At 37.9% G+C, this 17,281-nt stretch overlaps 1 protein-coding gene across 1 annotated transcript in view; it reads left to right on the top strand.

Moving 5' to 3' along the window:
* The window catches only part of LOC120319471 (sprouty-related, EVH1 domain-containing protein 2-like), a 76,312-nt gene extending 67,505 nt beyond the window's left edge, over positions 1-8,807 (top strand). The window contains exons 2-4 of the mRNA XM_039368360.1: positions 4,103-4,280; positions 7,452-7,620; positions 8,413-8,807. Of these exons, the coding sequence (XP_039224294.1) occupies positions 4,103-4,280; positions 7,452-7,620; positions 8,413-8,522 (457 nt within the window). The 3' untranslated portion in view covers positions 8,523-8,807. The remainder of the gene's footprint in view (positions 1-4,102; positions 4,281-7,451; positions 7,621-8,412) is intronic.
* The last annotated feature ends 8,474 nt before the right edge of the window (positions 8,808-17,281 follow it).

Here is a 17,281-nt window from a genome sequence, read left to right as displayed (position 1 = left end):
CGCATGCGGCTCCGGAGCTGCAGGTTGCCAACCTGTGGGCTAGCACATTCTCAAAGCCCCGCAGCTGCAATATGCTGTGAACACTGCTGATTATTGTACATGGCTATCATAAGGATAATGTATGAGAAATGCTTTAAGCATCTAAGCAGTGCTATATACGTACCATTAATAATGTTAAACTCATGAAGACTTAGTTCCTTCACATCAGCAAGGAAGCATAATTATATTCAATCTATATTGTCATTTTCAATCTTTGTAAGCAAAATAGGTTCACAGTCAATAACTGTGCCTAGAGTATTTTACCTTCAGATATTTAGAAAAGGATGTTTTATATAGTAGCATTTGTGCTTCTTGGCAAAGGCTGAATTTACCAAGAAGCATATAAAAAGAGACTTAAAGTTAATATGCCCAAAATATCTTGCATTAAGAGAAATGTAGTTTTATTTTGAATCAATGTGAATAATACAGAAATGCTTCTTTAATTGTTTCATGAAAAGATATCAGTTGGAAACTAAACCTTATTTTGGAATACTAAAAATGCTACCAATAATCATCATTAAGGGAAAATACAATTCAAATCTTGAAAATACCTCCATTTTCTTCAAGTTGGGTTAGATTTCAACTTACTATGGCCATGCTGGAGGGAGGTATCAAAACAGGACTAGACGGAGCACCAAGTTGAAAATGCTAAATGTCTTCTAGTAACATTGAATGTAGTATAAATCAATACTTTTATTATAAAATGGATATATTGTTTTGTGTGCAATACCTGGTACAGAAAGAAATTTATCTCTTAGAAAACTAATATCCAAGCTGAAGACAAATGGATTTCTTTCCATATATTTGTTATAGGGTATGTAGCCTATATAGAGTAATACATCATTCTTAATGAAGATACAAACATAGGGACTCACGATGGTGGGTTTTTTGTTTTGTTTTGTTTTTTTGTTTTTGGGAGTTAGCAACATGTTTGTATAGCCTCAGGAGAAAAGTAGAAAGTAGCCAGCAAGGCAAAATAAAAATAGGAGATAAGAAAAAAATTAAAAGAAATCTAATCAATTAGTATTTACTTGCCATATTTTACTGTCCATCTGCCTTTTGATCTTTAAATTCTTACCTCTCTTTTAGGATCTCATAAATTGCCATGAATTTCCCCTTTTCTTGATCTGTTCATTCCTCTTTCATATATTTCTTTTGCCACCTTAATCCTCATACATTCTCTCTATATGACTACTCCATACTCCATATTTCTTTCATACTGGTCACTGATTTTGTATTCAATCCACATTCACGTGACACCTATTTATTCTTGATCCTATTATACTTTTCTTATCGCACATATAAGTATATGTACTGCATAAGTACATTCCCACAGCATTCACATTGTTTTTGTTTTTCCTGACATACCCAGTATCCATATATTTCCATGTAACCAAACAAGCAGAAGTACTCTTTCTATGCATCTATGTTGTTCCATTTGGCAAACATTCTTTCCTTACATACTACCCACAATTTTATGACTAGCACTTCTGTCTTATTTTTTCCACTTTGTCCTATTCTTTGTAAACATTCTTCCATCATCCAAATTCATTATGAATCTTTTTTTTCATTAATTACAGGTATACATGAATAGAGATACAAATGGCACTGATATCAGTCCTATTTAGTCAGTTAACCTCTGATGCAAATATTATGTTTGATGTTGAAAATCAAATGTTAGAGCCATTTACTGTATTTTCTGTTTACTTGATAAGCAGTTATCTAGTATTTATTAAAGTTGTCTTTGAACCAGATTCTTTTCATAAATATTGTACTGAAGACTTGAAGGATGTTGGCGTGGAAGTCCATGCTATCAGTAGCATGGATATATAGCATATAATATAGTATCCAGCTACACCCCACGTAATAAAGAAAATACTTCCATTTTAAAAATATATGTGTGGGAGATTTTATTCCGTCTTTTCATTCTGGTTAATCTAGGGATACCTCTTTGCCCTTAAATAAAATGATGACTCTTGTTCTGGACAGAAAACAGACTATGAAAAGAGTGGTAGACAGGACTAGGTAGTTACCAATTAGCTTAGTAGTTTGGAGATATGCATTTTCCTAAAGCTTCCACCATCACAGGCATCAGTTGAATTTTATTAGTCAATTAATACAAGATGTACAGATGAAACACTGCCCTCAAAATAGCATGAGTTTAGAACTTCCGGGCTAGGGAAGTTGTTTATAGAAGTTATTTATAGTCTTGGACATATAAATATCTATGTGGGAAGTAAATATCTTAAAAGGTTGGTAGGGTCTACTTTTTCAATAGAGTACTGGGCTGGCATCCTTATTACTGGCAGACATACCCTGAATGGGTAGATGGACGGACAGAGTAATAAGAACTATTGGTTTATTTCCATTTGCTTTTGTTCACCAAGCTTGTGGTAGAAAAACAATAAATGAGTCATACTTTACCAGGCATGTTTCTCTCTCTCTCCTTCCCCCCTCCTCCCCTGTGTGTGTGTGTGTGTGTGTGTGTGTGTGTGTGTGTGTGTGTGAGAGAGAGAGAGAGAGAGAGAGAGAGAGAGAGAGAGAGAGAGAGAGAGAGAGAGAAAGCACATCCAAAAAGAGAGATTGCTTAATTTTTCATGATATATTGAATTTTAAAATTTCCTTGAAGAGAGAGCTTTAAGGTAGTCCTCAATTTATGACCACAATTGAACCCAAAATTTCTGTGGCTAAGTGAAACATTTATTAAGTGAGTTTGCTCCATTTTATGACTTTTCTTGCCAAACTTGTTAAGTGAATTTGGCTTCCCTACCAACTTTGCTTGTCAGAAGTTTGCAAAAGGGGATCACATGATCCTAGGACACTGCAACCAGTCATAAATATAAATCAATAGCCAAGTGTCTGATTTTGACCATGTGATTATGGAGATGTCACATGATCATAAGTGTGAAAACTGGTCATGAGTCACTTTTTTCAGTGTCATTGTAATTGAATGGTCAATAAACTATTGTAAGTCGAGAATTAGCTGTAGTCGAAATCACATTGTATCATACAAACCTCCACAAAGTACAAAGTGTTTCTATTACTAATCTAAAGTCCAGATTGAAAGCTGCATCTGTGAATTTCAGTTGCATTTATTCTAATGCAGTCCTTCATTAAGGATTCGATCGTGAGCTTATGTGAGTATCTTGTTGAATATTTTCTTTCTGTAAGGAAAATACTTTATATTATATTACATAAAATAATTGAAAAGAGAGAAAGAGAAGAGAGATGGCGCTTCTTTAGACAAGCTACATGATTTGATCTTTTAAGAAAAGAGAATTGAAAATAGCCAGCACTTCATTCCTGCTGGAATGTGTAACAAATAGAAATAAAGATTCCTCTGGGTAAGCTTGTGATAAGTTGTGTAGGATTCGGAAAAATGACAAAACAGGAGGAAATAAAAGCAAAATTAAAGGATCCTTCTCTTTTCTCAGTCCTAGGGTTTCTACAGTAATGCTGTTCTATTGTACTTGGACACCTTACTCTTCAACTTGCCCTTCAATCCTACCATTCCTCTCCCTCATCTCCAAAAATTATATATTTACAGTTCTGACCTTCCTGTTTCAAGTACCAATAGCTCCATGCAGTCACACTGTAGCATTGTCTAATAATGCATTGGTTCTGAGGTCAGCTTTTATAGGCAAGAGCCCATAAGGCCAGATTGAATCTTTTTGTTTCAAAATGAACCATAAACATTGATCTCACTCCATAGATTGTTAACTATTCATCCTCCCCCATCCCCATTAAAAAATCATCCGCATCGCTTAGCGTGTGGAATTACTTGAGTTTTTTGGGTGTCGAATGTAGGTTGCTCACGTGCAAAGGAAGATCTACCTTCTCAATATGAAGATTTTCCTTGAGGCAGTTTGAGGTCTTCAGTTGGATTGAGCATGAATGATGCCTGGAATCTTTTTGTTGTATCACTTTTTAGCTATGATGGCAGATCACATTTTTAGTTGAGGTCTACATCCCCATGGTTTTTCTGTAGCTTTAGATAATCAGATGCTGAAAACTGTGAAATGGACTCTGTGATTTAATCGTCTCCTGTTTTTGTCTGTTGCAGTGACAGCTATATTGTGCGTGTCAAAGCTGTGGTTATGACCCGAGATGACTCCAGTGGAGGATGGCTGCCCCAAGAAGGAGGTGGCCTTAGTAGGGTTGGTGTCTGCAAGATCCAGTGCACAGAGGCTAATGGAAGAAATGGATTTCTCATCCATGGAGAAAGGCAAAAAGACAAACTGGTAAATTAAATTGATCTGGTATGGACTTTGGTCCCTTTTCTTCCAAAATGCCCCCCTCCCATCTTTCTTAACATTTCCTAAGCTCATGTGTGATACATCTACAAAACTTCTCTTAGTGCATTGTTAGTGTATGGTTTCACAAAGAGCAAGGTGCCTAGTAATGTTTAAACTCCTTAAAGGTTTAAAGAGAATGAGAATGGAAAACAACACTTTTTTTTTCCAAAATTTGCTAAACAGATTAGAAATATTTAAAAAAAACCTAACCAAGCCATACCTAATTGTATGAGGTAATTCCAGCTTTTGAAATGGGACTGAATTATTCATACCATTTCATTTGAGATAAGAGTCCAGTAGAGCAAAAATGCCAGGATGATTTAAACGTAGCTTTTTGCTGTGACTTTGCTGTGACCACAGCTTCCTGCTTTTGGGTGTTCTTGCCCACTTTTAATCAGAAGGTGACCCTGTCCACAAATTCTAGTCTAATCCAAAGATGGGGTAACAAACTAAAGAGATAACAGATACACGTTTTGTTGCACCTTTAGATCTTGGACATAACAAATGAGGCCTGCAATAAAATGTTGCAGCATGAAGTCTTCAGAGTCCTAGTCAACTGTGCCTTTCTCAGCAATATTCCTCTCCATTGGAAGTGAAATGTGATCCTAGCCAGAAAATAAAAGAAAGGGGAGACAGTATTTCTAAGGCAAGAAGAATTGATAAAGAATAAAACAAGTTATTGTGGGTTGAATTACTGTTGGCAAAAGCAGAGTATGAACTAGAAATAGTTTATATATTTTAGATACTTTTAATAAGGTAAGTTAATGCTGCTTAGCAGACAGTCTCATTTATAAAGAAAATCATTCCATTCCTTCATTTTCCCCACTGTAAATACTCTGTGGCTACTGAACATTTTCACTCCTAATTGAGTTGCTTTGGTTGCTTTAATGCTCCTCATTAAATCTTTCTACCTCTTCCCCTTCTTTAAAGAAGTTTGTTTCCTCAAATCAAACTATCTTTCTGTATGGCCCTTCAAAAATGAAATGGCCCCATCAGATGTGGGATCTGCTTGAGGTTCTAGGTGACCTTAGTATGCTTTTGCCTTTACTCTACACCCCAAATTCCTCAGGTTTGTCACTGAAAGTATGGCCATGGCTTTTTGCAGCTTCTGTAAGTGTGTGTGTGTGTGTGTGTGTGTGGTGTCTATATATATATATATATATATATATATATATTATATATTATAGATATATATATATATATATATATATATACACACATACACACACATCCTGTCAACAGAAAGAAGGGTGCATATCAACCAAGTTGCTTACCCTTTTTCCAGAGTTCTGAATTGCATTTGCCCATCATGACCTCATGATGATTTGGTGGCAATCATAATGAATAAGGGTGGTGCAATGGCTCAACGTTTAAGACTCTGAGCTTGTCACAAGGAAAGTTGACAGCCCAGGTTCAAGACCCAAGCATTGCATGATGGGGTGACCTATTGTTACTTATTCCAGCTTCTGCCAGCCTAACAGTTCAGAAGCATGTAAATCCAAGTTGATAAATAGGTACCACTTTGGTGAGAAAGGTCACTGTGTTCTGTATTTTCATGCTGGCCACATGATGATGGAAACGTCTCTCAGGCAATGCATGGACATAGAAAACCTTTAAACCTTTATAATGAATAACTTAATTTACAACTCAATCATAAATGAATAACTTAACCTAGCTTACAGGGTTGTTATGTTCAGTATTAGTTATAATGCAGGTCTCACTATCCAAGTCTTAACCAGTAACGCAATATATAGATTTTAGCTATTTCCGGTTCAATAGGGAAAATAGCAAAATTGTTAGTGGGTAGTTTCTACAACCCCACAAATCTTAATGTTTTGGAAGCTGTTAAAAATGCAGTTGTTCTACTGTGAGTGGTTAAACCACTGATAAATGAAGGTACTGTTAAAATAAATACAAAGGAGATGATGAATCAGTTATTATGGTTTGGTCATACAGATGTTTTTGAATGAGCTGGGCTTCACTGATTCAGTCATAAGATACTGGTTTAGAGTCAAAGCAATTTGAAAACACTGTAATAAATTAAACTCTAGTATCTTCTAATTAGCATGCCTGTTGGGCTTCTACCAATGTTTTATGATAGCTGTAGTCCAATATGTCCGGAGGATATTAAATTAGACAAAACTGTAGCAGAGGAAGAGAAAAAGAATAATGATTACATGGTTGGCTCTGAGATGTGAGTGATCAGTGTGGTACTAATTGCCCAAAAGAAAAGAATATTTTGTACCTCAGGGTTGAACTATGGAATCCTTGATATTCTCTGAGCTTAGTTGTTTGCTTGCAGACACAACATCATCAGTCCTAGTGAGTGTGGGATTTGCTTCCTGTTTATATATAGTAGCTTGCATTGCCAGTGTTGGTGGGAGTATAGTTTTCTCCTTGGTAGTTCCTTGATTAGGGTATTGTTTTCTGCTTGATTGTGTGTCTTGTGTTAATCCCTGCTTATCTGGGTGTAAGCTACTGGCCAGGAAGTGTTCTAGTTTTTTGTTTCCTTTTTAGCTTTTTTATTGTCTCTTTTGAACCATATGTAAATGTGATTTGTCTCTATGTATCCATTGATGGCTTATTTGTCTAAATGCCAGGCTTCCAGGAATTCCCTAGCATTTTTGGATTTGGCTTGGTTTAAGGTAATTTCCCAGTTGAAACTGAGTCTGTCAATGTATTGTGAGAGTAAGGAGTTTTCATTATAAAATGGAGCAGCAATGACTCTGTGGTACTAACTGTATGGATCGGATTTCATTTTGCATGAAAAGGAGTAAAGTCATGAATGCTGAAATGATATAATACTTATACCCAAACACATGTTGAGAATAAGTTCCTAAAGAAGTTAAACTTGGCTTTACAGAGATATGAAATATGGTGTGTAATATAAAGGTTTGTGTTCCTCTATCAGCCAAGCAGGAAATGTTTCAAGCATGTTGTCCTCTCTCATTTAATTTTCCTGATTTCTTGTGTTGAAAGGAGAGTCATACTAAACAACCGCAAAATAAGCAGTCTTAATTTTTTTATGCGTGCAAGAGGAAGTAGTAAATACGCTAACAAACTTGTGTCCTTTGCCTGTAAATATCATCATTGCACATCTTTGCATTTTCACCCCAGGTGGTGCTGGAATGCTATGTGAAAAAAGACTTGATCTACACTAAGGCAAATCCTATATTTCACCACTGGAAAGTTGACAACCGAAAATTTGGACTCACTTTTCTAAGCCCTGCTGATGCACGAGCATTTGACAGAGGGGTGAGAAAAGCCATTGAAGATCTCACAGAAGGTACTATACAATATCCTACCACTTTAATGTGTGTAGCAAAATGGCTGTCTTCTCTATTCTCCCTCCCCCCCCCCCCATTTCTTTGTTTTTGGTACCAACTTTGAAGATAGAACGTTGCATGTCTTAAACTGAAGCCCTGCTACATTACTTAAATCAGAGTCTTAATCTTCTATATTGGCTTTCAGAGAATGTGATCCCATCATTCAGCCAGTCCTCTGTACTATCTAGGAATGTTAGAAGGAACTGTAAGGTTAATCCAAAGTGAGCAAGTGTCCTATATTTCTCATACTGTGGATCTTTCTTTTTGTTTTCCATATTTGCTGTTATCTTGAATAGACTTTAAGATTGATGTTAAGTTGTAATTATTTATTATTATTTTGCCAACTAATTTGTATCTTGGGTTTTTAAATTCTTTACATAGTTGGAGAGTGGCAAGAGGAAATCCCAAGTCCTAATTCACCTAATTTTTTGTACCATTCTAAAAGACTTGATCAGGAATTCACAAAAACAAAATTCCAGATAGAATTGCTTTTGTGAAAACGGGAAAAAATGGTTTTGTCCTAAAAAATATTGACCTGGTTTTTAATCATGAGTCCAGGCGCTCTTCTTCATTCCAGCACAACACTCTGGCTTGTTTGACTTTAGAAATGTGGGCTTAACAGGTGGTTTATGAGAGAGATGACTGTGCCCAAAAGAAATATTTGTCCTCCACTACATTTTTCTTAATAGGGTATGGTTGGAATATAATGTTTTATCTAAAGGAACAACACACATTTTAAAATGTCTTTGCAGGTTCTACAACATCATCTTCCACGATCCATAATGAAACTGAAGTTGGAGATGACGATGTCTTCACTGTACGTATCTTTCATATCAAATTCATTTTTGTGGCCTCTGAATAGTTTTTGTCTTTCATGGGAACTAGAGCCTATGAGGGTACTGATTGCTGTTCGCTCAAAGAGAAGTTGGTCGTAAAAGTGGTAATAAAATCTCCCTTAAGCCAAACTGAGCTTTCGGTGACAACACAAAGACCACCTCCGTGTTGCTTTCTTGGCAAATGATTCAGATGATTAGGTTAGTATTCTTGTAGAATACTGCTTTGATTTCCCAGACATAGATATCCTGGTAGTATCCCATCCAAGCACTTATCAGGTCCAACCATATTTTGAGATCAGCCAATTTTGGTTCAGCGCTTCCAGTTACTTGCAAATGTACCGTATATGCCGGCGTATTAGGCGACCCGGCGTATAAGACGACCCCCGTCTTTATAGCCGGGCCGCATTCCTAGAACGTCGTCTTATACGCCGGAAACTACCAGTATTTCCGGCGTATAAGACGACTCGGCGTATAAGACGACCCCCGTCTTTGGCGCCAATTTCAGCGCTCGCGGAAGTCGTCTTATACACCGGCATTTACGGTACATGTGGAAATATTATTGATTTGTTTACTTTGAACATCTTCTTTTCTTTTCTGCAACAAAAATATAAGGCAAATTACAAAAATAAATGTTATGGCATAATCCTATCAGTAAAAGAAAAAGTAAAGATAACAAAATGAAAGGTGTCAATATAGTCTTTGGCTTTAAAACTGCCATCCAGTTGATAAATTTATCCTGAGCAGCCATTCTAAAGTTGAATTTTCATTGTTAATTTCCCTAGGAAAAGGGAACAGTTAACAAATTGGATGGAGGTTGATAAATGCTGCTCTACCACAGGCATCCCTAAGTGGAAATGGCTCTATTGATTCACTCCCTTCCCCCTCTTTTTTTGCTTCAAGTGGGAATGCAATTTCATCTCATATAGCTTAGTGAAACTTCCAAGGTCAACTGTCTCTCCAACCTTAGTAAGTAAATAGAAAAATCTAGTATCTTGTTTAATGCTTAGATTCTTTTACTTATTTCAGAAAGTTTTGTGGCACTAGTTTAGAAAATCGACTTTTTCCCTCAGATCAGGTAAGAAAAAGAAGGAAGGGAAGAGCGTATTAATGGCATTCCAGCTGTAATCTCCAAATGATCGCTTCCAGAAGTTCTGCTAGAGCAGATCTAAACCATCTATTTCAGTCAAACCATGACACTCTGAACCATATGCTCAGAGCTTATTCCCCACATCTGTTTTTTGTTTTTGTTTTTCTAAAGTATGCTGTAGCAAAAGACTGGTGTCTTTAAAAGGTCTACACTTCAAGATGAATCAGGACCTTGCTGTCTTTCAGGAAAACATTTATCATCTCCTTGACCCAATCACTCAGCTCTGCCCTAGAAAATTTAATAAGTCATGACAGGCATGGTAGACCTTGTCATTCCAAGGATTTTGTCCATCTTCTCAGGTTTCACAAACTGAAAAGTAAACTGGCTAAATAGACCCTCAGTAATTATTTGAATAGGTTCTATTTCAATGCTTCCTATGATTTATTTACCGGAAATTATTTGAAAAGTAGCTTTTAAGAAATTTAGAGACACTTACCTTCTATTATGTTTATAACCTATTTGTCACTGAAGGAACAAAAGGGTTCCATTCATATATTGGCCTAGGCCTGCTGTCAAAGCTATTCAGGCTATCAGCCTCTCACCATTTCCTGTTAAAGCTAATTCGTACTTCGTGTTGTACTTTTGGCACCGGTTTTTCTCTGGAATTTGGGCTATTAAGCCTTAGCTCTCATGACTTAAACTGCATGATGCTTCTCTATTTCCCTCTCTCTCCCCCCTCCCTTGATTTTTCCATAAGTCAAAAGTGTTGACGGTAATATCTCTCATGGGCTGAAACAGGCATGCAATATTTTTGATTTTTCCATTCAGAAAGCTGGCTGTTTGATTCGTCATTGATTGAACTTAGGGAGCATTTGAATGAGTGAAGGGTAAAAGGCATCCCATCAAAACACTCGACTGAGGGACAGACATCCTCAGTCTGAACATGTTGTGGGTCTGCATAAGGTTTCCTGCTGCAGTTGTGACCAGCTCTTCTGTGACAGTTGGCATGTTGTTTTTTATCTGTTCGCTAGTCTTATTGTAAAAGAAACAACAGCAGGCAGGGTTAAAAGGTGACTTCCTTTCTTCCAGAGCAAAACTATCATTAGCCGCTGCTTCCCAGCTACCTTCCAGAAGTGATTTATAGATTCCATGGTGGATAAGGGAGGGAAGAAAGGCAGGAAGGGAGGGAGAGCACAGCAAAGCTGGAATGGTTTCCTCTTCTACACAATTAGATAGGAGCACAAAGGGAGAGAGTTCCCCAATAGATAGATACACTTCCCACAAATGCTTATCCTTACCTACATTGTTTCAAAATACCCCAAATACCAGTATACATTGTTCCTTATATATCCCTGGAAAGAAGCAGGTATGTGTTCTCTTCTTTAGCCCATCTCACTTTGAAACTCCTAAAAAGATCTCTATTGCTCCTTTGGAAGATAAACTTTAATAACTTTTAAATTCCAAGAGCTTAAATTTTGTCTTCTCCCCCAGCTTGTCGCCAGAAACACACATTGCAATGAAAGGAGCAAAAAATGAACAAATGTGGCTGAAATATGTGCTTGTTTCCTAAGATGAAGCATCTCTTTAGGGGACTCTTCTTCTGGGTAATGTTTTCTTAACTCTTAAGCCTCTGGGCTTTCCCCCCATATACTTGAAAATAAATTTCTTCATGCTCCTTATCCTCAACCCTTGCTCTTCTCTTGAGGCAACCTGAGTAAAGTCACTTCTTCAGTTTGTCTTTTGTGAAACAATACTGGATTGCCAACAACAAATTTGTGCTTTGAATCCATTTAAGCAATCCACCTTTTAGAAAACATTCACATGCAGAGAAGCACTACTGAGTCATGATGTTTTGCTTTCTTGTAGTACATAGCCCCCTTTCCCTGCAACTGATAGAGAAGCATCTGAGGTGAGGTGATAAATATTCAGACTCTTCAATGCTTCAGATTTAAAGATACTTATTAACCCCAGGTTACAACTTTTCTCCTGTGCACGATGGGGTGGGGGGGGGGAAACAGATTTTTTTTTCAAGGAATTGCGAACAATGTCATGTGGAAAGCATTGCATCTTTTTATCTTTTAGTGCAAAGCACTAGACAATCCAAGGAACTGCCATAATTGTGAACACACTAATTGATGGTGTGCCTTCAAGGTACTGTCACCTTTTAGCAACTACATAGGTAGATCTCTCCAGGATGATCTGGCTCTCCTTCAGATTTTCTGATGGGGCACCTATTGCCAGTGCATTTTGAGTCCACCCGCCTTGCTGCTTCTTGCCCTCCTTTTGCTTCAATCTTTGTCAGCATTATGGTTTTCCCCATAATAAGGCAGCTGGGTACTTTAGATGAACTGGATGATATCTGCCCCACCCCCCAATCTGCATTTATTTCTGAAATGGGTTGAGCCATTCTGAATGGCTTGGTTCAGCTTATCCTTGAGAGAGGGAGAAATGCAAGATTCTGGTGAAGAACAGAGTATTTCAGGAATTAACCACTTAATGTTGTACATAACTAATAGTTATTGCAGCATGGCACTGGATAGCACATTTTGTCAAAATGATTCCTGCCAAGATAACCATCTGGAAAAGTTCAAAGGTTTATCAAATCATACTGTACATAATGTAGAGATGTTGATTTTGGCAGGTTGAGAGTGGCACTTTGGAAGGCTGAAACTATGTTGAATGGATAAAATGTTAGATCATAAAATTAGCACAAAGGATGTACTATTTCTTCTTTAAAAACCCATTTGAATAGAGACTCCATGAGGGCTTTAAAATAAACTTCTGGAATTGTTACATCGAATTTTGGATCATCACTAAAGTTGGGACACTTTACTATCCAAATATAATAATTGTTACTTGAAGATATGGTTCTTTGGTTCTAAAAAGCTCTTGTTCCATAATCTTGGTTTCTCCAGACATGCTGCCATTTCCCTTAGCAACCCATTTGTTTATGCTGCAGCCGTACTGGAAGTAACTGCTAACAAAATGATGGCCAAGCCACAGACCTGCATATAGGTTCCAGAGTGTGCATTTAAAAAGTAGTCTAAGAAATCATCATCAGTTTAGTATGGTCACACACCAGCAATACTCTAAGAAATTACCAACAATATTAGAGCCCAATTCTTAAGGCAGAATTTGGCAATTATATTTTTTCTTCTTTTGTTGAAGTGTATCTTGTGCTAAAGCAGGGCTGAAGCAAATTCCAGATAAGAGCAGAACCAAAATGGGTGCCTCCTTTCCACATATTCTCTCCTTCTGGCACCTTTCTTTGTTTCTTTTTTCTTCTCTCTCAAGAACAGAGATTTGAGCTGAATACTTATAAAGAGCTTATGAATGCAATCAGAGGTTGCCCATAGTTTCTCTCTTGGCTGAAAGAACAACCCTTCTTCCACCTGTTGTGTCATTCAAGAATTATTTTATTTGCAATATTTACTCACTAAGGCAGGTCTTCTTGATTTGTTAACACTTTTGAGTTAGGTCTAGTTAATTGTGAATAGTTATATGCCAGTCTGATTGCTTGATAGCTATACTGCTACTAATGAGCCACAGAATGAACTACCTTTATCTGAACGAAGAACCATTCAGCCTTTTTATATAGTAGCATAGCAGATATGTTGACTGTTTCTCCTTTAACACAGAAGAGAAGCCAGACCAAGGAAAACACAAAGCGGTTTCTATTACTGCCAGCCTTCGAATGTATGGCTAAAACTATGTACTCCCCATTGGTTTTGACAGGCTTTTTCCAGGGAATTTGTTTGCATTAGCAGTCAGGCCACTTCTGCTCAGAGCATGAATGGTCACTTGGAAGAAGCATCATGTTGGGAGTCAATGGGGATGGAAGGGAGTAGTGTAAATACATGCCAGATTGGATATGATTTCAGATATGTTCCTGAATTTAAGTGTTCTAGTAAGAATGCTGATTAGACTATGTTACATTTTGCCCTACATTCTGCTTTGCAAGGATCCAAGAAGCCCCACCATGAAGCCAATAACTTTTTTTCTACCTGTTGTACTGAGATGCTTGTTGCTTCGGAGTGAAGAATTCCTACATTACCATATTCCATCAATGTATTTAATTCCCCTTTAAAGCTTTTTTTAGACAGTGGCCTTCAGTAAATTCCATGAATTATTTACTGTATGTTGAAATGTTTTCTTTGGCACTTCCTGAATCTACGGCTAATCATGTACATTAGCTCAACCTAGACACACATGCAAGCTTATACACAGGCTATATGCGCTGGGGAGAAGGAAGATTTCATTCAGTGAGTGTGGCCTCCTGTTCTCAGAGCTTTTATGATTGCAATCACTGCTTTCTTCACAATCCCTGGTTTAAAAGATGCAGGGGTTTGTTCATTTTGTTAATTGAAAATTAGGGTGGTACTTCTGTCTGTCATCTGGATAGAAAATCAGCAGAAATAGATAGAAAATCTGCATATACTGTATATTGGCTCACAAAGTAAAATACAAATTTAAAAAGGAAAATAAACATCAAGATGTACCGAAAGTAACAGATAGTTACTTTCTAACTGTCTAGCACAGTGGTTCTCAACCTTTTTAATGCCGTGACCCCAACTGGTCATAAGTGGAGGACTACCCAACCAGTCGTAAGTCAAGGACTACCCAACCGGTTGTAAGTCGAGGACTTTCCCTGCCCGGGAGCGCCACGCATGTGTGGTGCTGCCCCCTGCACCGGCGTAGCTGGCAAGCGGCAGAGATGGCACAGGCCGACCACCGGCTGGGCCACCAGCTTGCCCAGCCCAAGGGAAGTAAGGCACCCGCCGGGCCCCACGCGCGCCAGCAACCCTCCTTGTGCCCGCCGGCCTCCCACCTTTCACCCCTGGCTCTCTTTTACTTACATTTTTAGTAGTTGCTCAGCAGGGAGGGGTGGAAACTTCCAGACAGCTCGCCTTCACTGCAGACAACTTGCAGCACCGTTTGCAGAATGGGACTTTTGGCGGGCTCAGCAGGGCAGAGACAACCTGGATAATTCCTATTGGCTTTTGAAAGCCAATAGAATTAGACTCTATTCAAGAGAATCTATTCTATTGGCTTTCAAAAGCCAATAGAATAAAAGGAAGTAGCACAGCTAAGGAAAAGGGGAAAAAAATGGCGGACTGCATTGTTTGGTGACCCCTGTGAAATGGTCGTTCGACCCCAAATGGGGTCCCGACCCACAGATTGAGAACCACTGGTCTAGCATCTATCTTCTAGCATCAGGCTTGAAATCAGAAGACTGTGAGTTCTAGTCCCACTTTGGGCATGAAGCTAGCTGGGGACCTTGGACCAGTCACTTGCTCTCAGCCCACACAGCACCGAGGCAGAGAGCCTGGGGATATCAGTGCCTTGAATTACTGTTTCCCATGTCAACCCTGCTCTCTTTCTCTGGCATGTTCTTGAGCTGCTAATGGTCATACCACAGAACTACACTTAGGTTTAGTTTAGGATTTGTCAATCCTTTTGGGTTGGAAACTTGCACAGATGCAGCCTAAAACTCCCCAGAAGCACTGAATGAAAGCATCCAGTTAAGAAAAGAACGGAGAATGAGAGTTGGCCACCTATTGCAATAACAGTTTTGTCGTGGAGGAGACCAAGTTGTAGTTCTGTCTTCCTTCTGTTGACACTAGATCAGAGGTCCCCAACCTTTTGGGCACCAGGGACCGGTTATATGGAGAGAAGTTTTTCCACAGACCAGAGGAGGTGTAGTTTTGTGTGTTCCCTGCATCCCGCAGATGGGGCTTTGCTTGTTTTTGCAGACTGGTTGCTGGCATGCCACGGCCCAGTACAGGTCCACGGACCGGGGGTTGGGGACCCCTGTCTTGGATATTACTTGGACTACTAAGTTTGAGGAGAGAGAGAGAAAATGAAGGATAGGAAGTCCAATTCTGAGGTAGAAAGACAGTGAGTATACTACCCAGATAGTACATATGAACAGGAATCCCTCCTAAAGTTTAAGGAATTGGGTTAAAAAAAAAGTGAGGGACAAAATGCTAGGAGTGCGTTAAGTTTGAGTAAAGAAGTTTAATTAAGTAATGAAATGTATCATTATTATGTTGCTTGCTTGAGAATAACGTGCTTGATTCTGGATGGGGGAGATCGGGGGAGTGAAGATATCAGTACATGATAGAGGAACACTACCTAAATCTGGGAACTGAGGGAATATGACTTGCAAAACTGTGGTATCATATTTACATTCTCCCTGCTGTTTGTTTCATCAATTGTTTAGATATGTGTAGTTTAATGGACTTTGACCTTTATACCGTTTGCATTTTTTAAAATAAAATATATTTTGTTGTAGGTTTTTTTAAAGGCATATTAGCCTTGCAACTGGCCAGCAAAAAAAAAAAATGGAATGCAGCACTAGCATAGTTTTGGATTTGCTGATACAACACAATTGTTCTTAGGTTATTATGATGATGCTTCTTGAATTACATGTTTATATGCTATACTTAAACAAATGATGAGAATGCCTGTTATGAATGATGACAGCTTTCTGAAAATTGGCGTGGTAGAAAGGTGATAGTGGTTTGCCAAAGTGGATTGCACCTTAAATTTAAAACACTTAACTTAGTTTTCTTTTTTGGCAATCAGATTGTACTCTTCTCTAAGAACTCAAGCTGATTTGTACTCTGCAGCAAATTGTAATTCTAGAAGCCAGTTGGTTATTCTTTAGTTTGGTTTATGCATTTGTTTTTTTGGGTTTTTTTAAAAAAAGAAGTCAATTGTCAAAACACAGCAACAAAAGTAATTGTACTGGACCTCTTCAAATATATTTAACTGGCGCACTCCCAATTTTAGACTTGAGAAGGTTGTAAGACAGTGTTTTATATACAGCTAAAATAATATTGAATTTCTATTTGACAGCAGGGATGCAGTTTAATGTTTTTTGAATCTTAGTTGTGTTAGTGGAAAATTGTCAAAGGTCTGCTGCTTTCCTAGTCTTGTTTAGAGCACTTCAGTAGTTTTCACTATACAAATCTTCAAAAAATTTCTAAGAATACTTCTACTTGGGGTAGATTGGGGAAAATGTTAGGATAGTCTATAGCCTCAAGCCAAAATATAAGTATTTTGGTACCTTTTGAAATCTCTACTGTATATATTTTATTTGTAACAGGGTATTTATTATGTAAATGCAACCCGGTTTTTCTATAGTAGTAAAAGATGCCAGTGAATATGCTCGGTTTTGTTTTTTGTGGGGGTTTTTTTTTTTTTTTTTGGTATTTTACTAGCAGTGAGGAAGGCAAGGTGGCCATCAGATGTGGCTAGAAGAATAAAGCCATACAACCAAGTTCTCTCTTTGCCACATAGCAATGAACATGAGGGTTTCTATGACATCGCATAAGAGACTGATCTCTTTTTGCCTCTGTTTCTTTGTTGACACATTCAGAAATTCCATGTTCTTTCTGGCAAGTTGGGCCAACACCTAATTGCTGGGTTTAAAAATATTCTCAGAAGCTTATATCAGGTTTGTTTGACCAATTATATTAATCTCAGTCCTTCAATGATTGTATCGGATTTTGAGCCCATTACTTTATGATTCTCACTTATTCTGCTCAGAAAACAAGCATATTATTTATGGGACATTTACAGGCAGTCTGAAAAATGGAAAAAAAATTGGAAAGGAGTGTGGAAACATTGTGCATTAAGAGACAATATAAATACACAGATCCAAGAAATGGAGGAAACAAAAAACTTTAGAGA

Source organism: Crotalus tigris, unplaced genomic scaffold (genome assembly GCF_016545835.1).
Source record: "Crotalus tigris isolate CLP2741 ecotype Arizona unplaced genomic scaffold, ASM1654583v1 scf7180000020751.392760, whole genome shotgun sequence".
Taxonomy (NCBI): domain Eukaryota; kingdom Metazoa; phylum Chordata; class Lepidosauria; order Squamata; family Viperidae; genus Crotalus; species Crotalus tigris.
The sequence above is the reverse complement of the archived record's forward strand: the minus strand, read 5'-3'. Positions and strand labels throughout refer to the sequence as shown.